At 49.5% G+C, this 22,095-nt stretch overlaps 1 protein-coding gene across 5 annotated transcripts in view; it reads right to left on the bottom strand.

Moving 5' to 3' along the window:
• The window catches only part of SLC44A2 (solute carrier family 44 member 2), a 34,156-nt gene extending 12,858 nt beyond the window's left edge, over nt 1–21,298 (bottom strand). For 3 of the 5 annotated variants that reach the window (NM_001444878.1, NM_001444879.1, NM_001444876.1), the window contains 2 exon segments: nt 1,704–1,752; nt 21,131–21,298. In NM_001444878.1, the coding sequence (NP_001431807.1) occupies nt 1,704–1,752; nt 21,131–21,161 (80 nt within the window). In that variant the 5' untranslated portion in view covers nt 21,162–21,298. 5 annotated transcript variants of the gene reach the window in all.
• Nucleotides 21,299–22,095: the final 797 nt, after the last annotated feature.

Raw genomic sequence — 22,095 nt, 5'->3', positions numbered from 1 at the left:
AATATTGGTGTGCTGGGTATCATGGATACCTTCCAAACATACCCACATCCACGTGTTATTTGTTTTCTCTTTCTTCTTCTTCTTCTCCTTTTTTTTTTTTTTTTTTTTTTTTGGCTCTTTAGGGCCTCATCCACAGCATATGGAGGTTCCCAGGCTAGGGGGTGAATCAGAGCTGTAGTCACTGGCCTATGCCACAGCTCACAGCAATGCCGGATCCTTAACTCACTGAACAAGGCCAGGGATTGAACCTGCATCCTCATGGATACCAGTCAGATTCGTTTCCACTGAGCCACAACAGGAACTCACCTTGGCATATAGAGTTCCTGGGCCAGGGATCAGATCTGAGCCGCAATTATGACCTATGCCACAGCTGCAGCAACACCAGATCTTTTAACCTGCTGTGCCGGGCCAGGGATCAAACCTGCATCCCAGTGCTCCAGAAACACCGCTGACTCTGTTGTGCTCTGGCAGGAACTCCCTATACGTTATTTGAACACATGTTCCCAAGTGGTGCTAATGCTGTGCCAAAGGGCACATGCATTTTAAATATCAGTACCTTTCACTTCTACACTATTTACAATAGCCAAGATACGGAAGCAACCTAAGTGCCCATTCACAGAAGAATGGATAAAAATGTGGTGTATATTGGTACAACGGAATATTACTCAGCCATAAAAAAGAATGCAGTTTTGCCATTTGCAGCAACATGGAACGGACTTGGAGGATACTATGCTAAGTGAAATAAAAACAAATAACATATGCTTTCACTTACATGTGGAATCTAAAAAGCAAAACAGATGAACCAACAAAACAAAACAGAAATGACTCATAGATGGAGAGAACAAACTGGCAGTTGCCAGAGGGGAGGTAGGTGGGGGATGGACCTGAAAATAATATATTGTATATTAATATAATTTGATTTAAAAAACAAAATATAAATTTTAATGCCTAATGTTACACTGTCCTCAAAGCAGGTTGAATGTTCAGTTCAGGTTTCTTTCTTTTCTTTTCTTTTGTCATTTTCTGGCCGTTCTTGCAGCATATGGAGGTTCCCAGGCTAGGGGTCAAGTCAGAGCTGTAGCTGCTGGTCTACACCACAGCAACAGCAACACAGGATCCTAGCTGCATACCTGTGTCCTCATGGATGTTAGTCAGATATATTTCCACCGAGCCACGACGGGAACGCCTCAGCTTTCTTTTGATTGAGTGCCTATTTCCCTACATCCGTACCAGCATTACATATTTATTTATTTAATTTATTTTTGGCCTAACCCCTGGCATATGGAAGTTCTGGGGCCAGGACCCATTGCACCACAGTGGGAAATCTTCAATCTTTTTAAGCTCTGCCAATCTGCGATGGGGAAATTCTATTTGGTTACTGTTTTAAATTACATCCCTTTATTTTCCAGTGAGTTTGAGCATTTCACCGTAATTCTATTGTCTATAGTGTTTCTTGTTCTATAAATGACCTGCTCCAGACCTTTGCCTGAATTCATTTGTAAAGACTCTTTGTATATTAAGGAAATTTTAAAAAGTCGTTCTTTTATCGGTCTTTTATCTTTAAGTTCTTTTATCATTAAGCTGCAAATATTTATCACCAGTTTGTTGGAGAACAGAGGTGGGGGGTGTGTATGTGTAAAGAAAGAGGGGTGGAGGCAGTGTTAGTAGAGACCCCTCCCCTTCCAGGAACCCAGAGCTCTTACCTGTGGTAAATGGGTCCTTTGAAGGTGGGGTCATACTTCTGTGGTGTTCCTGAAAATCAGCAAGATTGAGCTGGGTGGTCTAAGATGGGGCCGGGAGACTACCCTTCCCCAGGTGTCCCTAAGGGAGTCTTTGGCCGAGGGGGATATAAGATTCAGAGATCCTGAAGATGTTCTCTGAAAAGCCCACCATCATCTGGTGGCCACTCACTGGGAGTGGACTGGAAAAGAGGCCACCAGCAAGCCGGGTAGAGGGAAGGGTCCGAGGTGAGACCTGGAGATGGTTTCCACAGGAGTCCTGGGGAGGAGGCTGTGAGGGCGGGCCCTTCGCAAGAGGGAGTTCGGAGAGAACTCCAGGAGAGCACTGGGGTGAGGGGTGCTGGCAGATAATGATGGAGGTGGGGCGTATAGGCCGAGATCTGCAATTCTGCTACCCCCCGATCCCGGGTCCTCCCGCTGCCCCCTCCAGCTTGCCAGGCCCAGGTGCAGTACCGGGGCGCTGCCTACCGTGCTTCCCGTAGTAATGCTGTCGCTCGCCCCCCATCCCTACCGGCGGCGCCCAGCCCGGACGGCCACCCGCTTGCTCCCGATCCCCCTCTGCCCCCGGGTCCGGACGTGCGGGCGTCCGGAGGGAGGGACCGAGGGGCTGACTGGAGACGGCTCCTCCCAGCCAAGAGCCGGGCGGGGCGACCCAAACCGGTCAGACCGGCCCCAGCTGAGCTGCGGCCTCAGGACGGACAGGACTGCGGATCGGAGGGAGGGAGCTGAGTGCCCGGCGGGGCTGCAGCTGCTCCCGCCACTCACCCGCCGCCCGAATTAGCCCTCCCCGCCCCCCCCGCCCCGCCCCCACTCAGGGGACACTGTGGCTTCACCCCAGGGCTGGGCTCGCCACCAGCCTCCCGCCCCAGCCCCACTCCAGGCGACACTGCCTAGAACACTTCTCCATCCTGGAAGGAGCCTAATAATGGTTCCATTCTCCAGGTATGGAAACTGAGGCACAGGAAAGTAAAGCTCTAGCAAGGCATCGCCAAAATGGTAGATGGCTGACCCCTAAGAGCCAATTATATACAAAGCTGTATGACTGGGGCACTTTGTTGTGAAACAGAAATTAAAGAAACACTGTAAATCAACTATACTTTAATAAAAAATTGGGAAAAAAAAAAAAAAACCCAGCCAATTATAGAGCATTGGGGCTGAAAACTCTCCAACCTGTATTTTTTTTTTTTTCAACTAAATGCCAGGAGTTCTCTGGTGACCAAGTGGTTAAGGGACCCCTGTTTTCACTGCTGTGGCACAGGTTCCACCCCTGGCCCAAAACTTCTGCATGCCCTGCGCATGGCCAAAAATTAAAAAAAAAAAAAAAAAAAAAAAAAAAAAAAAGTGAAAAGTAAATGCCAACAGTTAAATATTGGGATAGCCCCATATAAAAATCCACATTGCTGTCACTGGAAAACTGCTGCCAAATTAGGACTAAAAGCCCCATGCTCACATCCCAGCCTGGCATTGCCCCAAGCCTGTCCTTTTGTGACCCCCCTCCCCCAAGGCTATACACCTCAGCTCACTCACCATCCTTGCATACTCTCAAAAGTTGATAGTCTTGAAGCCCCTGGTTTTTCGTTTTTGTTTTTTGTCTTTTTAGGGACACACCCTTGGCATAGGAGGTTCCAAGGCTAGGGGTCTAATCGGAGCTGTAGCGGCAAGCCCACCACACAGCCACAGCACCATGGGATCTTAGCCTCATCTGCAAACTACACCACAGCTCACGACATCTCAGGATCCTTAACCCACTGAGCAAGGCCAGGGCTCAAACCTGTGTCCTCATGGTTACGAGTCAAATTTGTTTCCATTGAGCTACGATGGGAACTCACTTGTTTTTTGGTTTTTTTGGTTGCACCCTTGGCATGAGGAAGTTTCTGGGCCATGGATGGAACCCGTACCACAGCAGTGACTGGAGCCACTGTGGTGGCAATGCCAGGTACTTAACCCACTGTGCCACAAGGGAACTCCTGAAGCCACTGTTTCAAAGATCAGTATTTAAGGAGCACCTACTGTGTACAGTAGCAAATGGGAGACCCAGTCTTGTGGGTCTGTTCTCGGGTACCTGACTTCCTACTGAAAGGCCCTGAATTCAAATGCTCCTGCCCCATCCAAACCAGAAGATACTCAAGGCCAGTGCCTTGCCTTCCCTTATGGGGCTAAAGTATAAAACTAAAACAAGTCAAAGACCAGGCATGGGATACCAGGAGGTATAGAGTTGCATGGATGTATTGTCAATGTAGGAGTATTCAACGGGGTATACAGTAGGTATAAGGGTACTACCAGCATGGGACACATAGTCTACATGAAGGTATACAATTAGGGATGTTTATTTTATTTTATTTTTCTTGCTTTTTAGGGCTACACCCTTGACATATAGAGGTTCCCAAGCTAGTGGTCCAATTGGAGTTACAGCTGCCAGCCTACACCACAGCCATAGCAACTGCCAGATCTGAGCCACATCTGCAACCTACACTGCAGCTCACCTCAACTCCAGATCCTTAACCCACTGAGCGAGGCCAGGGATCCAACCTCAACCTCGTGGTTCCTAGTCAGATTCATTTCTGCTGTGCCATGACAGGATCTCCTCCCAACTACGGATGTTTAATCAGTGTGGGGTATAAAGTAGGGGTAGTGGTATACAGCTGGTGGGAGGTATACAGCCAGTGTGGAGTTGTACAGCTTGTGTGGTCTCCCAATTGGCCTAGGGTCCTAGGGTGCCCAGTTGGCTGGTCATACTCCCTTACAACAATCATCCACCCCTACAATGGCTGTATACTCCCTTTTTAAAAATTTATTTAATTTTTTAAAAATTAAAGTATGGTGGATTTACAATGTTGTGCCAATGGTGTATACTCCCCTGAGCATGTGCCAGTTTTTCTTTTTTTTTTTTTTCTTTTTAGGGCTGAACTTGTGGCATATGGAAGTTCCCAGGCTAGGGGTGGAATTGGAGCTATAGCCACAGCCACAGCAATGCCAGATCTGAGCCACATCTGTGACCTACACTGCAGCTTTTGGCAATGCCAGCTACTTAACCCACTGAACGAGGCCAGGGATCAAACCAGCACCCTCATGGATACTAGTCGGGTTCTTAACCTACTGAGCCACAGTGGGAACTCCTGCTAATTCAAACTGCATCTCCCAAAAACCCTTGGAGCCAGTTGTAGTTTACAGTACAATCAACTGTACTGGCATTTGTTGACTGGCAAAAGTTGACGTGGCATTTATCACTCGGTGTGGGGGTGTCTTTGGCAGAAATAGGTATCCAGTGTGGAGCACAGAGCCAGTGTGTGGGTATACAGTTGGTGCTCAATAGTTGCATCTGCTGCCTCAGCGTCAGGCACCCCTGAGACTGGGACTCTGTTCACCCACTCAGCTTGTCCCTAGAGAAATGTCACCTCCCCCACAGTGGCTTTTAGCTGTGGAGGCCCCACCTGCCCCCTGGTCCACAGGCTTTAGCAAACAGGCGAGGCCCAAGGCTCCAAGCCATGTCCTTGGTTGACCAGGCCTCCCAAAGTTAGCCTTGCAGTTCCAGAGTTCCCTGCCAGCCCAAAGGCCGGCTGGTCCCACCCTGTACAAGCAGTGTCCAGCCACAGCCTCTCCTCTTCCCAGATACATTAGGTCCCTTGGGGACACTTCTGCAGACTCGGGCCTTCAACCACCAGCTCCACCCTGAATAGGGTCCCTGGGGAGGGTCTTGACCCTGAGCTGCACACCCCTGTGACATTTGCCCCCTTGGCACCTCACATGGGGTTCTCATGGGCGCCTCCCACTCAGCATGGCCACAAGCTTCCCTGACTCAGAAATGGAAGCTCTGGAGTTCCTGTTATGGCTCAGCGGGTAACAAAACTGACTAGCATCCATGAGGACATGGGTTCGATGCCTGGCCTCGCTCAGTGGGCCAAAGGATCTGGCGTTGCTGTGGCTGTGATGTAGGCTGGCAGCTGCAGTTCCGATTCGGCCCCTAGCCTGGGAACCTCCATATGCCACAGGTGCAGCCCTAAAAAGCAAAAAAAAAAAAAAAAAAAAAGGCAGGCAGTTTTGTCCTCCTGAGTGATCAGGCAGGAAAGCTGGGATACCTCTCTTTTCACTTCACATCAGCTTTGCCTTCAGAATCTACGGAGAATCCAACTGCTTCTCACCCCCTCCTCCAACCCCACCCTTGTCACAGAGCTGTCATCTCCTGTCTGGACAGTGCTTCTACCTTGGTCTCTCAGCTCCCACCCTTGTCCCCCACAGTCTGTTCCCACTGCAGGGGCCAGAGGAGCCTGTGGACACCAGTCAGGGCACGTCCCTCCTCTGCCCTGAACCCTCCATGGCTCCTGCCTCACTCTGAGGAAAGCCCAAGTCCTCCCTGTAGCCCATAAGGCCCTGTCGGCTCTGCCCTGTCCCCTCCCTGCCTTCCCCTCCTTCCACTCACTCCTTTCTTTGCTCTTTTCTGGCCTCACTGCCTCCTGGTTATATTACAAACTCACCAAGCAGGGTTAATCTTAGGACCTTTGCAATGGCTGTTCCCTCTCCCTAGAAAACTCTTCCCCAAGATGTCCATGGAAGTTCCTGGGCTAGGGGTCAAATTGGAGCTGTAGCTGCCTGCCTACCCCACAACCACAGCAACAGTGGATTCAAGCCACATCTGTGACCTATGCTTCAGCTTGCGGCATTGCCAGATCCTTAACCTACTGAGTGAGGCCAGAGATCAAACCCGCATTCTCAAGGAGAGTATGTTGGGTTCTTAACCTGCTGAGCCACAATGGAAACTCCACCTTTATCCATCTTGTCTGAAATAGTGCCTTTTCCGCAGCGGGAACAAATCAGACTAGGAACCATGAGGTTGTGGGTTCAATCCCTGGTCTAGCTCAGCAGGTTAAGGATTCGGCATTGCCATGAGCAGTGGTATAAGTCGCAGACACAGCTCGGATCCTGTGTTGCTGTGGCTGTGGTATAGGCCAGTGGCTACAGCTCCAATTAGACCCTTAGCCTGGGAACCTCCATATGCCGTGGGTGCACCCCTAAAAAGACAAAAGACAAATTAATTAATTAAGTAAAATAAAATAGTGCCCTTCCCCCCTCTATCCTGTTACCCCATTTTTTATTGTTGTTTCTTTTCACCTGACACATCACTCATTTACATATTGATTGTTCATTGTCTGCTCTCATGCCTGTTTGCTCCACAAAGGCAGGGATTTATGTTTGTTTTGTTCATAACTTTGTCCCCCACACCCAGCATAGCACCTCACATCAAATGGGCCCTCATCAGGAATTGTTAGAGGAATAACCACAATATAAAATCCATGTATACGTAGCTAAGACTGAAAATAAAAAGGCAGCTTTGGGTTTTCCAGGTGCACGTATTTAAAACATTAATTTGGTGCACGTATTTAAAACATTAATTTGTGAATTTTATCCATGTAAGAATTTAACACATGATAGATATGGAATTCCCAATTGGCAGAGAAAGGATAAATCAGTCAGTAGCCTTGACTGGAAGAAAATAAACTCTACCCCAACACATAGCAAACCAGCGGTAATGAACCCGACCGGGATCCAGAGGATGTGGGTTCCATCCCTGGCCTTGTGCAGTGGGCTAAGGATCCGGTGTTGCTGTGAGCTGTGCTGTAGTTTGCAGACATAGCTTGGATCTGGCATTGCTGTGGTGTAGGCTGGAAGCCGCAGCTCCAATTTGACCCCTAGCCCAGGACTCTCCACATGCCGTGAGTGCAGCCCTAAAAAGGCAACCCCGGAGTTCCCGTCCTGGCGCAGTGGTTAACGAATCCGACTGGGAACCATGAAGTTGCGGGTTCGATCCCTGGCCTTGCTCAGTGGGTTAAGGATCTGGTGTTGCCGTGAGCTGTGGTGTAAGTCGCAGACGGGGCTCGGATCCCGCGTTGCTGTGGCTCTGGTGTAGGCCGGTGGCTACAGCTCCAATTCGACCCCTAGCCTGGAAACCTCCATATGCCGCAGGAGCGGCCCTAGAAATGGCAAAAAGCCAAAAAAAAAGAAAAAAAAAAAAAAGACAACCCCCCCCCAAAAACCAATAAAAACCCCATAGCAAACAAAATTCCACATGGATTCATCATCTAAATACATAAAACTCGGAGTTCTCATCATGGCACAGTGGAAACAAATCCAACTAGGAGCCGTGAGGTTGAGGGTTCGATCCCTGGCCTCGCTCCGTGGGTTAAGGATCTGGCATTCCCATGAGCTATGGTGTAGGTCGCAAATGCGGCTCGGATCCCATGCTGCTGTGGCTGTGGCATAGGCTGGCAGCCGTAGCTTTGATTGGCCCTCTAGCCTGTAACCTCTATATGTTGCAGGTAGGGCCCTAAAAAGCAATAAATAAATAGATTATATATATATATATATATATATATACATAGAACTCAAAACTGGAGTTCCCTGGTGGCCTAGTGGTTAAAGGTCTGGTGTTGCTGCTGTGGCTTGGGTCACTGCTGTGGCTCAGGTTTGACCCCTGGCCCAAGAACTTCTGCAGGCCGTGGGTGTGGCAAAAAAAAAAAAAAAAAAAAAAAAAAAAACATCAAACCTATAACAAATAGAAGGGAAAACAGGAGAGCATATTTCCACCATCTGACATCAGGTGAGACTAGTAAGGTGGATGGAAGAGGGGGAAGGGAACTTTCTTTTTTTTTTTTTTTTTTGTCTTTTTGCTATTTCTTGGGCCGCTCCCACAGCATATGGAGGTTCCCAGGCTAGGGGTCGAATCGGAGCCATAGCCACCGGCCTATGCCAAAGCCACAGCAACGCGGGATCCAAGCCATGTCTGCAACCTACACCACAGCTCACGGCAATGCCGGATCCTTAACCCACTGAGCAAGGCCAGGGATTGAACCCGCAACCTCATTGTTCCCAGTCAGATTCGTTAACCACTGCGCCACGTCAGGAACTCCCACCAGAACTTTCTTGAGTCAACCAAATGGCAGCCAGACTGGCAGAGAGGGAACAGTCAGAAAAGAAGGGCTGGTGCTAACCAAGGAGTATCTTTCAGACACCTACTTGGGGCCCTTTACCATGCAGGTGGTCCTATAAACAACCCATTTTCCAGTGGAGGAAACAGAAACCCAGGGAGGGGAAGTGGCTTCGCCAGTCACCTAGCAACAAGTGGTCAGTCCCTACTCCAGCTTTTTTTTTTCATAGCTGCATCCTCGGCATATGGAAGTTCCCAGACTAGGGGTCGAATCAGAGCTGCAGCTGCCAGCCTACACCACAGCCACAGCAATGCCAAGTCTGAGCCCCATCTGTGATCTACACCATAGCTTATGGCAACACTGGATCCTTAACCACTGAGTGTGGCCAAGGATCAAACCCGCATCCTCATGGACACTATGTCAGGTTCTTAACCTACTGAGCCACAATGAGAATGCCCTATGTCAGCTTTGATGGGTGAATGGCAGTCACTGAAGGTGTTTGAACATACTGAGGCCTGGGTGGGGAGGGGACGGCACATGGGGAAGTCTCAGACAGCTCTCAGGGAGATCAGTGGGACAGGTGGGCCATGGCCTGGCTGTGTGAAGGAGTTATTCCTGTGTAAGATGGACTAAAGATGCAGAGAGAGGCACTTGGCGGGCCTTGGCTCAGGGCCTTGTCCTGTGGGCTGCTTAGAAAATGTAACAGGGAATATTGGTACTGTCATCTGATGGGTTCCATTAGCTCTCATTTTAACATTACTCAAGTGCGGACAGAGGGAGGGGCAAGGTGAATACTAATGGTTTGATAATTAAGCCTGATTCAAAGCTCACAGGAAGGAAACTTGCTTAATCTCTGCAACAATGCTGCAAAATAAATAAGAACAGTAGAATGCCCCAGTGCCACCATATTACTGACCGATTTACTGTGTGCCAGGCACCCTTCCCTCTTTTTTTTTTTAATAGCCGCACCTGCAGCATATGGAAGCTCCCAAGCTAGGGGTCCAGTTGGAGCTATAGCTGTTGGCCTACACCACCGCCACAGCAACATCAGATCTGAGCTGCATCTGCAACCTACACCACAGCTCACAGCAACACCAGATCCTTAACTCACTGAGCGAGGCCAGGGATCGAACCTGAAACCTCATGGTTCCTAGCCAGATTTGTTTCTGCTGTGGCACAACAGGAACTCCACGGACATCTTTTTTTTTTTTTTTTTTTTTGTCTTTTTGCTATTTCTTTGGGCCGCTCCCGCGGCACATGGAGGTTCCCAGGCTAGGGGTCGAATTGGAGCTGTAGCCACCGGCCTACGCCAGAGCCACAGCAACTCGGGATCCGAGCCGTGTCTGCAACCTACACCACAGCTCATGGCAACGCCGGATCCTTAACCCACTGAGCAAGGCCAGGGATCGAACCCGAAACCTCATGGTTCCTAGTCGGATTTGTTAACCACTGCGCCATGACAGGAACTCCTCCACGGACATCTTTGAGGGACCCATTATTCTGCCTACCACAGTGTCTTTGGTTTGTTTGTTTTTTGGCCATGCCCGTGGCACCTGGAAATTGCTGGGCCAAGGATCGAATCCAAACCATAGCAGCAACTTTGGCCACTGCAGTGACAACACTGGATCCTTAACCTGCTATGCCACAGGAGAACTCCTCTACTACAGTGTCTTAACCAACCAGGGGCTGGCAAACTTTCTGTCCCACATGGGGCAAATCCATACACCATGTTGAGCTCCCTTGTGACACAGTAGGGTTAAGGATTCAGCTTTGTCACTGTAGTGTCTCAGGTCACTGCTGTGGTGTGGGTTTAATCCCTTGCCCCAAAACTTCCGCATGCTGCCGGTGCAGCCAAAAATAAATAAATAAAGTTTGCTTGGCACACAGCCATGCTCCTTCATTTTCTTATTGTCTTTGGGTGCTTGCTTTCATGTTGTCTCTTGTCTATGACAGACTCAAGTAGCAGTAATAGAACTGATGGGAAAATATCAACTCTTCAGCCCTTTACAGAAGTTTGCTGCCCCCGGTCTATAGGCCATGAACCAACAGGTGTTGAGCTCCAGTCTGTGCCAGCATGTTTCATGTGCTCTGCTTATAACAACCAAGAGTCTGGCATTCCCAGAAATACAGGTGGGGAAATTGACAAGCCCGTTCCCTGTCCAGGCTGCAGTTTTCCTGTGTGGAGAATGGAACTCATACTTGTACTTCCTGGTAGGTGTGACCAGGGCTTGTTGCTCAAAAAGCTCTTAGCACAGGTCTGGGGTACAAGTCTTCAAGAAACACTAACCAGGAACATGATATCATTTGACAGAAGGGGCAAACTGAGGCTGCATGCTCAGACCACACAGCTGGTGAGGAATGAAACTGTGAATCAAACCAAGGTCCCCCTGGCTCAACCCAGGCCCTTTGGGGGCAGATACTGGGAGAGGCAGAGCGACACTGGTGGGGGAGAAGGCATGGGAAAGTTGGGCTATTAGACCAGGCACAGGGGAGGAGAGGTGGCCATTGGGTGCCAGCCTCATTGGGCCTGATGGCCAACCCATCCAGTTCAGTGGGTGCAGGAGATAAGTGAATAGGTACAGGCTGACCAGTCACGATGCTCTTGCCAGGACATCAAGTGCCACACAGCCCCTACAGCTTCTGGATACTGGCCAAGTCCCCAAGTGGCCCAAGGCCTCGCCCACGCAGCCAGGCTGGCTCACTCCTGCCTTCCCAGAAATCTGTGCCCAGGGAATGGGCATCCCAGTTACCCAGACCCTTGCTCTTGGACAGAAAGTTTGGGGACAGCATCTGGGTGGAAAGCTAGAAGTAATTCTACTGGTCACTATGATGGGAGCAAAAGATAAAGCATCTACTGTGTGCTGAGCACCAAAGCAAACATTTCCTTCCAGGAACTCATTTAACCTTTATTATTATTTTTTGTTTTTACGGACACACCTGCAGTATATGGAAGTTCCCAGCCCAGGAGCTGGATCAGACCTGCAGCTGCCAGCCTATGCCACAGCCATAGCAACCCGAGCCACATCTGCAGCCTACACTGCAGCTCACGGCAACACCAGATCCTTAAACCACTGAATGAGGCCAGGGATCAAACCCCCATCCTCATGGATACTAGTTGGGTTCTTAATCTGCTGAGCCACAAGAGGAACTCCCAGAAACCCTTTTTTTTTTTTTCTTTTTTTTTGCAACCCATAGAGTCCAGGGGGTGCCTGTGAGCCCCTCAGTCAGGCCAGGTCCCTCCTCTGCTCATTTAATCTTTACAAGGAGGCTCCGAGGGGGAGGCTCCGAGGGCAGATGGCACAGTGAAGAAACAGAGGCACAGAAATGCTTCCTGACTTGTCTGAAATCATACAGCCAGCAGGAACTGGGATTTTGAACTCTGTTCTCAACACCAGGCTCTTTTTTTTTTTTTTTCTTTTTGCCTTTTCTAGGGCCGCTCCCGCAGCATGGAGGTTCCCAGGCTAGGGGCCTAATCGGAGCCATAGCCACCGGCCTACACCAGAGCCATAGCAACGCGGGATCCAAGCTGCGTCTGCGACCTACACACAGCTCAGGGCAACGCCAGATCCTTAACCCACTGAGCAAGACCAGGGATTGAACCCTCAACTTTATGGTTCCTAGTCGGATTCGTTAACCACTGAGCCACGACGGGAACTCCGACACCATGCTCTTAAACTGTGTGCTTGGTCAATAACTCTGATTACCTAGGCATTGACTGTAGACAGCTCTCAACCAAGTGCTAAATCCCCATGAGTTCACTGAACCTCAAGGCAGTTCTGAGAGGGAGCTGATACTATTTTTTTTTTTTTTTTTTTTTGTCTTTTTGCCATTTTCTTCCGCCGCTCTCGCGGCATATGGAGGTTCCCAGGCTAGGAGTCAAATCAGAGCTGTAGCCGCCGGCCTATGCCGGAGCCACAGCAATGCCAGATCTGAGCCGCATCTGTGACCTACACCACAGCTCACGGCAACACCGGATCCTTAACCCATTGAGCAAGGCCAGGGATCGAACCCGCCACCTCATGGTTCCTAGTCAGATTCGTTAACCACTGCGCCACGACAGCAACTCCAGAGCTGATACTATTGTTAATCCTATTTTCTGGATGAAGAAACTGAGGCTCAGACATATGAAAGGTATAGATATGAAAAGTTCAGGGATACTAAAGGTCTATGCTGGTACAGAGCTAGGAAGAATGGAGCTGGAACTGGAACAGAGGCAATGCTGGGTTTCAGAACCTGGCTGCGAGTCAGAACTCTGGTTAGTTTTGTTGTAGATGTATGCCTTTATTTAGCACCTTGGTCTACCTCTGGCCTCGTCTCCTGGCTTCTGCCATTGCAACCCATAGAGTCCAGGGGGTGCCTGTGAGCCCCTCAGTCAGGCCAGATCCCTCCTCTGCTCAGAACTCAATGGCTCCATCTCAGAACAAAAGCCCAAGTCCTCCTGTGATCTGCAAGGCCCTATACACTCTGTTCTCATCTCCTCCCATTCTACACCCCCACCCCCCATCTCTTCATTCTAGGCACATGGGCCTCCTCTACAAACATACCAGCTATGCTCCTGCCCCAGGGCCTTTGCACAGACCTTGCCCACTGCCTGAAACGTTCTGGACGGCGCCTTCTCTCTCTTCTGGTCACCTCAGGATGGCCTTCTCGGATCCCCCCATTTGATTTTTTTAAATTTATTATTGAGGTATAGTTGATTTACAATGTTGTGTTAATTTCTGCTACACAACAAGGTGATTCAGATACATATACACCTGAATATTATACACTATATAATATATAATATATTACACACATGCATGTGTGTGTGTGTGTGTGTGTATATATAAATTAAATATAAATTATATATAAATTTATATATAATATAAATTTTTTTTTTTTTTGGCCACCCTGCGGCATATGGAGTTCCCCGAACCAGGGATCAGCTCCAAGCCGTAGCTGCAACCTAAACCACAGCTGTGGCAATGCCAGATCCTTTAACCCACTGTGCCATGTCAGGAATCGAACCTGAGTCCTGGTGCTGCAGAGATGCCACTGATCCCTTAGTGCCACAGTGGAACTTCTATACACTCTTTTTAAAAAAACATTCTTGGAGCTCCCATCATGGTGCAGAGGAAATGAATCTGACTAGGAACCATGAGGTTGTGGGTTCGATCCTTGGCCTCGCTCACTGGGTTAAGGATCCGGTGTTGCCGTGAGCTGTGGTGTAGGTCACAGATGCGGCTCAGATCTGGCATTGCTGTGGCTCTGGCACAGGCTGGCAGCTAAAGCTCTGATTAGACCTCTAGCCTGGGAACATCCATATGACTTGGGAGCAGACCTAAAAAGATTTAAAAGAAAAGACAACAAACAAATAAACATTCTTTTTCATTACGGTTTATCATGGAACATTGGGTAGTGTAATTCTCTGTGCTGTACAGTAGGATTTTGTTGCTCCATTTGATTTTTTTTTTTTTTTTTTTTTTTTTTTTGGTATTTTTAGGGCTGTACCCACAGGCATATGGAGGTTCCCAGGCTAGGGATCTAATTGGAGCTGCAGCTGCAGGCGTACGCCAGAGTCACAGCAACTCGGGATCCGAGCCGTGTCTGCAACCTACACCACAGCTCACGGCAACAGCGGATCCTTAACCCACTGAGCAAGGCCAGGGATTGAACCTGCAACCTCATGGTTCCTAGTCGGATTCGTTAACCACTGTGTCACAACGGGAACTCCCCTCATTTGACGTTTTAAACCCTGCCTCCAGGCCCTATAGATCACACTTCTTCCTGCTACACTTTTCTCCAGAGCCCTTCTCTGATATTCTAAGAATTTTCCCCATTCATCTAGTATTTTGTCTGGGTCCCTTTCTAGAATGTCACCTCAACAGGTGCATTGCCTGCTGTGTCTCCAGGGTCTAGGACAGAACCTGGCAACCCAACCCGGTACCCTCACGGTAAATGTTTGTTGAAGGAAGTTATAGCTATGAATGAACTTGTTTATGTTAAGCAACCTGCATGCTTATCAAGATTTAAAAAACAAAATGAGGAGTTCCCGTCGTGGCGCAGTGGTTAACGAATCTGACTAGGAACCATGAGGTTGCGGGTTCAGTCCCTGCCCTTGCTCAGTGGGTTGACGATCCGGCATTGCCGTGAGCTGTGGTGTAGGTCGCAGACTCGGCTCGGATCCCACGTTGCTGTGGCTCTGGTGTAGGCCCGTGGCTACAACTCTGATTCGACCCCTAGCCTGGGAACCTCCATAAGCCGTGGGAGCGGCCCAAGAAATGGCAAAAAGACAAAAAAAAGAAAAAAAAAAAAAAGAAACAAATAAAAAAAGCAAAACTTCAGGCAGAACAAGTCTTCAGACTAAGAAAAATCACTCTCCCTCTCACCCTTGGCCCAGAGCCCTCACTTCCTTTCCCTGGGGGCAATTCCTCTCCCTGGTTTCCCTTTCCTCCTTCTGGACACTATTACACCACACACACAGAAGCAGATTTGTAGCTATTTTTCTGTATTCCCCTTTTGCTACACACTGGTCCCACTTCATTTCACAGATGAACCTAACTGGACATAGTTTCCCATCAGCAAGGTGAGATCTACTTCACCTTATAAGGCAACATAGTAACCCACCCTAGAAATAGTACCCTTTCTCATTAAACCAGCCTGAGGAGCTTTCAAAAGATACAGATGCAGAGTTCCCATTGTGGCTCAGCAGTAACTGAACCCCACTGGTATCCATGACGATGTGGGTTCGATCCCTCACCTCGCTCAGTGGGTTAAGTAGCTGATGTTGCCATAAGCTGCAGTGTAGGTCGCAGACACGGCTCAGATCAGGCGTTGCTGTGGCTGTGGTGCAGGTTGGCAGCTGTAGCTCCGATTCGACCCCTAGCCTGGGAATTTCCATATGCTGTGGGTACAGCACTAAAATAACCGAAAACCAAAAAAAAAAAAAAAAAGATACAGATGCCACATACACAGAGAGACAGAAATTCATAGTCTAAGCTCTGGAAAGAGACTTCTTGTCTGGGTTATGTCTGTGGTTAGGGCAGCTGGCTGAGGGTATGTGAAGGTTCTTTCACTTAGAAAGCTAAAATTTTCTATGGTTGAGGGCTTATTTTTAATTTTCAGCCCCCGACCCAACAGAGAGAATGTATTAATTTTGTTATATAAGAGTTGAAAATCCTGTTTAAAAATAATCCTCCCTTTGGGGATTGACTGGGAAAGGGCAGGAGAGAACTTTCCATGGTGACAAGAAAGTTCTTAACAGAGATCTGCAAATTTTTTCTAAGGACCAGATACTAAAGATTTTCAGCTGTGTGGTTCACATCTCACCTCTGTCACTCATTCTTCTTCTATTTTTTTCTTTTTTTTTTTTTTAGGGCCGCACTTGTGCCATATGAAAGTTCCCAGGCTAGGAGTTGAATTGGAGCTGCAGTTGCCTGCTATGCCACAGCCATAGCAACGCCAGATCTGAGCCACATCTGCAACCTACACCTCAGCTTGCAGCAACTCTGGATCCTTAACCCACTGATCAAGGCCAGGTGTCGAACCCGCATCCTCATGGAGACTAGGTGAGGCACAACAGGAACTCCAGTCACATATTCTTCTTTTAAGAACCATTTAAAAATATAAGAGCTATTCTTAGTCCATTGGCTTTACAAAAACAGGCCACATGGCAATGATGTAAAAATACTTAAAACTACTGAGCTGTATCTTTAAAAACAGTTTTTTTTGGTTTTGTCTTTTTAGGGCCACACCGGCGGCATATGGAGGTTTCCCAGGCTAGGGGTCTAACCGGAGCTGCAGCTGCCGGCCTACACCAGAGCCACAACAACACCAGATCCTTAACCCAATGAGCAAGGCCAGGGATCGAACCCGCAACGTCATGGTTCCTAGTTGGATTCATTTCCACTGAGCCACTATGGGAACTCCTAAAAATAGTTAAGTTTGCAAATTTTATGTTATGGTTTTAACCACAAAATAATAATAATAATAGTAATAGTAATAATAATAATAATGATAATGATAGGCTTAAGGGGCTTCTGGGAACTGGTAGTTTTTTTTGCCCGATCTGTGTGCTGGTTACATGGGTGTTTACCCTGTGAAGACTCCTGGAGCTTCCTTCATTAAGGATCTGCACCCTTTTACATATGAATTTTTCTACTTCAATAAAGAGTTTAAAGAATTTCCCCTGTGGTGCAGCAGGTTAAGGATACACCATTGTCACCGCTGTGGCTTGGGTTCAGTCCCTGCCCCAGGAACTTCCACATGCCACAGGCACAGCACCCCCCCAAAAAAGAAGTTTAAAATGTTCCCCCTGGAGTTCCCATTGTGGCTCAGTGTGTTAAGAACCCAACAGTGTCCATGAGGATTCAGGTTTGATCCTTGGCCTCACTCAGTGGGTTAAAGTTCCAGTGTTGCTGCAAGCTGTAGTGTAGGTCACAGATGCAGCTCAGATCTGGCATTACTGTGGCTGTGGTGCAGGCCTCAACTGAAGTTCCGATTTGACCCCTAGCCTGGAACTTCCATATGCTGTAGGTGGGGACATAAAAAGAAAAAAAAATTGCATAAAAAAATATCCCCCTTGGAGTTCCCGTCATGACACAGAGGAAATGAATCCAACTAGGAACCATGAGGTTGTGGGTTCGATCCCTGGCCTTGCTCAGTGAGTTAAGGATCCAGCATTTCCATGAGCTGAGTGTAGGTCCCAGACGTGGCTCTGATCTGGCATTGCTGCAGCTGTGGGGTAGGCCAGCAGCTGCAGCTCCAATTCGACTCCTAGCCCGGGAAACTACATACGCCATAGGTGTGGCCCTAAAAAAGCAAAAAAAAAAAAAAAAAAAAAAGGAAAGAAAAAAAGCAACATGATGTGAAACAAGCACATTTTCATTAATATTTCTTGAGCACTTATTTTGTGCTATGTGCCAGGCACTGTGGATACATCTTCAAACCAAACCGACATGCTCTCCTGCCTCTCAAAGCTATCACTCTAGGGATTGTCTGAAAATTTTGTAAAAGGGGGAAAAAAAGGCACTAAATGAAGAATATGTATGTCTTTGGATGTGAAGGTCGAAGGCCTAGACTCCACTTGGAAGAAAACACAAGATGTTACACTGATGCACTCCAAGAAGGGAGTATGATTTTGGGAGAGGGAGCAAGAGGGAGATTTTTCTTTTTTGTTTTTTCTTTAGGGCTGTACCTGGGGCATATGAAGTTCCCAGGCTAGGGGTTGAATTGGATCTGCAGGTGCAGCCACAGCAACGCCATAGCCGAGGCACATGTGCAACTTACACCTCAGCTTGTAGCAACATCATATCCTCAACCCACTGTGTCAGGCCGGAAATCGAACCTATGTCCCGGTTCTGTAGAGATGTCACCCATCCCATTGTGCCATAGCAGGAACTCCCCAACAATAATTTTTAAAAAATCAGGAGTTCCCGTCGTGGCGCAGTAGTTAACGAATCCGACTAGGAACCATGAGGTTGCGGGTTCAGTCCCTGCCCTTGCGCAGTGGGTTAACGATCCGGCGTTGCCGTGAGCTGTGGTGTAGGTTGCAGACGTGGCTTGGATCCTGCGTTGCTGTGGCTCTGGCGTAGGCCAGTGGCTACAGCTCCGATTCGACCCCTAGCCTGGGAACCTCCATATGCCATGGGAGCGGCCCAAAGAAATAGCAAAAAGACAAAAAAAAAAAAAAAAAAAAATCAAATGTCAGGGTCCTACTGCTGGCTGAGTTGAACTCTCTAGAGAAGAGGGCCAGGGAATCTACTTTTTTTTTTTTTTCCAGCTGCACCGGTGTCATATGGAAGTTTCCGGGCCAGGGATCAAATGACATAACTGCAGCAACCCCAGATCCCCAACCCACTGCACCCAGTCAGGTACTGAACCCATACCTCAGCAGCAATGGGAGCTGCTGCAGTGACAATGCCAGATCCTTAACCCGAGGTGCCACAGTGGGAACTTCTGGAATCTGCTTTTTAAATAAGCACCATTGCTTTTTTCCCAGTCCTCCACTCCCATCAGTCTATTATATTAGGTTCTAGAATCTTTTTCCATGCTGCTCATGCCAAGGGTGTGCTGGGAAGGATGGCAGTGCTCCTTGTTGACATCCGTTGGGACTGGGGGCCATTTCCTGGTTTCCTCAGAGTTGCCGCCTTCCTCTAGATATTGTGTCTGATAGGGAGGGAGCTTCCTGCCCTGCCCAGTTTACACCAAGACTATGCCCTGACAGAGTGGGCTGCTTCTCTATCAGCTCATGGAAAATCCATGACCCCAGTATCACCAGTTCCAGAGGCCTTCTGAGCAGGTACAGCTCACTAGGCACGTGCAAAACACTTCCCACCAGTCAACAGGCCTGCCTAGCCTTACAGATGAGGATAACAGAGTCTCGGTCACCAACTCGCCCATGGCCACACAGCTTGTATAGTTTCAGAACCAACCAGGATCTGAGCCTACGTCTATTTGCCATCACCCCCTAAATTCATGGGACTGATATAAAGACACTGGGGTACAAGGGAAGGATATGTGAGCCCCTCTTTGTACACTGTCTCCAAAGAAAAGCTCCCCATAATCTGGGAGAGACAGGGCAGGGCCAAGGCCCTAGAATGTTTGGTTCTGATGAGAACGGAGTACTTGCAAACTAAATGAGACTCCTCCCACTTTGAGAATTCAAGCCTCTATCATAGGTGAGGCCAGGCTGCAAGAACCACCTGAAGTCTCCATCTCATACTCTCCGGAGCCTTACAAAGAGAAATGATTAAGCGACTGTGTGGTTTCTTTGCCGTTTCCTCTGCCTGGACCGTATTTCTCTTAAATCTTCCCATGGCTGGCTCAGCCTCCAGCCCTTAGTCCCCTAAAATAATCGCAGATGATTCTCCCCCCCACTACAAACACACACACACACACACACACACACACACACACACACACACACACGATGTCCTGTTCATTGACTCACATTTACAGCAAGCTAAAAATTACCTCTTTATTTAAGAATTTTTCCACTTTGTTCACTGCTGTGTTTCCTGTGTCTAGATACTGCCTGCCTGAAGGATGTTTAATACATATTTGTTGGAATGGCCTAGCATGTCTGTTGGGCACACAGGTCCTCTGTCTCCACTGTGGTCCTGGCAGGACCATGGCTGGCTCCCTTTGGCCAAACTCATGGCTGAGTGAATCACACCATTGTCCACTCTGCCCCCCATGCTTGCCTCAGGGAGACTAAAGATCTCTCAGGTGCTGCCCAGAGGCAGGCAGGACCCCAGGCGGAGAATTCCAGATCAGAGACTGCCAGCCACACCCAAGGGGCTCTGGCAGCAGGGCAGCCACAAGGTCTGGGGTTTGGGCCAAAACCAAGAGCCGAGAAGGCCCTTCAGGAGGTTTGGGCTGGCAGCTTCCACCAGAGAGAGAAGAGGCTGGGCTACTGCCAGGTCCGGGCTGGGCAGGAAGAGCCCTGTCTCCCTATCTGTCTCTCTGCAGCCTCTGGAGGCCACAGTCCCTGAGGGGAGGGAGGCATAGCTTGTTTTTCTTGATTATTTTTGAGCTATTTCCGGCCCCTTCCCCAAGGCCCTTCGGTTTCACAGTTTCCAGGAAGTTTCAGTCACATAACAAGAGGTGGCAGGGCACCTTCCTCCCAGGGCCATGCCACGTGGGGGCATGTACCCAGCTCAGCCCTGGGGACCCAAAACGGAGAAGAGAAAGGAGAAACCGAGGACCACTCCTCTCCCCCCCACCGTGGGAAGCCGGGGGGGGGGGGGGGGGGGGGGGGGAGGAAGCACTCTCTGGCTTGAGTGGGGAGGAAGCCTCATCTTTGCCCCACCCACTTGGCCCAGATGCCAAGGCCACCCTAAGGGGTTCGCAGGAGGGGGTTCTTCTCTTCGGACCCCTCAAAACAAGATTGAGCAGCCCAGGCCCCTTACACTGGGAGGGGAAAGTTTCTCAATTGTTTCCTGCTTCCTTCCTGCCCCTTAGCCGGCGGCGCGGTTGTTTCTGCCCTTCCCAGGCGGCGGGTGAGACCAGACGGGCTCCCACCCAGCCTTCCGCGGAGTCTTGCCTCAGTTTCCCCATCTAGCTGGAAGCCCTGGACGACTACTTTTATGGGGTGTGCGCAGAAAAGAAAAGAAATTAGTGGACAAAAGAAACTGGAAGAAGAGGAGGATTTGGGGAGATGGGGGCCCTGGTTCTTTTCCGAGCCTCGGTCGCCGTGCCTCCCCTCCCCCGCTTAGCATCTGAGCCACCCAGATAACGGGACCTCCCCGGGCGGAGCATGCGCCGTGTGTCCCAGCCCATCAGCTCGAGGGGGAGCAGGGGTTCCTGAGAGGGGACGCGGGGCGATCAGGCGGGAGCAAGAGGGTTCGGCGCAGAGCAAGGTGCAAGGCCAGGAAGCAGGTTGGGGCCCCCAGCTGCAGCGTGGGTGTTTAAGATCTCAGATGTCCACCCCCCACTCCCACGGCCCTCCCAACTCAGCAGAGACGGCAGCGGGCCAGAGGCAGCTCCTACCGTAGGCTCCGTCCTTCCGCTCGTCCACCATGGCCGCAGCGGGCGGGGAGGGGAGTCCTAGCCAGTGCGACCCCAGCCCGGGCGGGCGGGAGGCTCCGCGGGCTGCAGCGCCCCGCCCCAGCCGGCCCCACCCCTCCCACCCGCTCAGCCCCTCGCACCCCCTCCAATGGGAGCCCCGAGCGGGAGGGGGCGGGATCCGGGGGCGGGGCCTGTCTTGGGAAGGGGGTGGGGCCCCAACCTTTGTTTCCCGACTGAGCTCCTGAGAGACCCTCTTGGTTTGTTTAGTGGGCTAGGAGCAGTCAGCATGCTTTCAATCATCTATCCATCCCTTCATTCGCCAAGCAGATACTGAGCACTGACTGTGTGCCAGTGAACAGAAAAAAAGATACCATTTTTCATTCATCACATTGGCAAGAATTTTAGAGTTTGGTAATATCAAGCGCGGTGAGCTGATGCTGTGGGTCAGAGTGTTTTCTGGCAGAAAGATGAAATCCAAAGTGTGTCTTCTCTGAGCGAGTCCTCTCTGCCATTGGCCCAGGAGAAGCCATCGCAGGCCTGTGTGCCTGGGGAGTATGTGACAAATTGTTACCTGCAGCTTGGATACTTCTTGTGAAAAATGGGGTAGGGGTTTCCGTTGTGGCTCAATGGTTACTAAACTGACTAGTATCCATGAAGATGCAGGTTCCCGGGTTAAGGACCCCGCGTTGCCCTGAGCTGCAGTATAGGTCGCAGATGGGACTCTGATCCTGTGTTGCTGGAGCTGCGGTGTAGTCTGGCAGCTACAGCTCCAATTCAACCCCTAGCCTGGGAACTTCCACATACCTCAGCTGTGGCCCTAAAATAATAATAATAATGCCACAGGTGTAGCCCTAAAAAAAAATGGGGGAGAAGGCATACGTCCACCAACTGAGGGGTGCATACGACACAGTGATATGGTCACAGGAGAGAACACCATACAACTAATA

Source organism: Sus scrofa, chromosome 2, assembly GCF_054392235.1.
Source record: "Sus scrofa isolate SSC_HxYL_T2T_F1_AM1 chromosome 2, Sscrofa_HxYL_maternal_Yorkshire_Landrace_v2.0, whole genome shotgun sequence".
Taxonomy (NCBI): domain Eukaryota; kingdom Metazoa; phylum Chordata; class Mammalia; order Artiodactyla; family Suidae; genus Sus; species Sus scrofa.
This window is presented reverse-complemented; position numbering and strand designations above follow the sequence as displayed.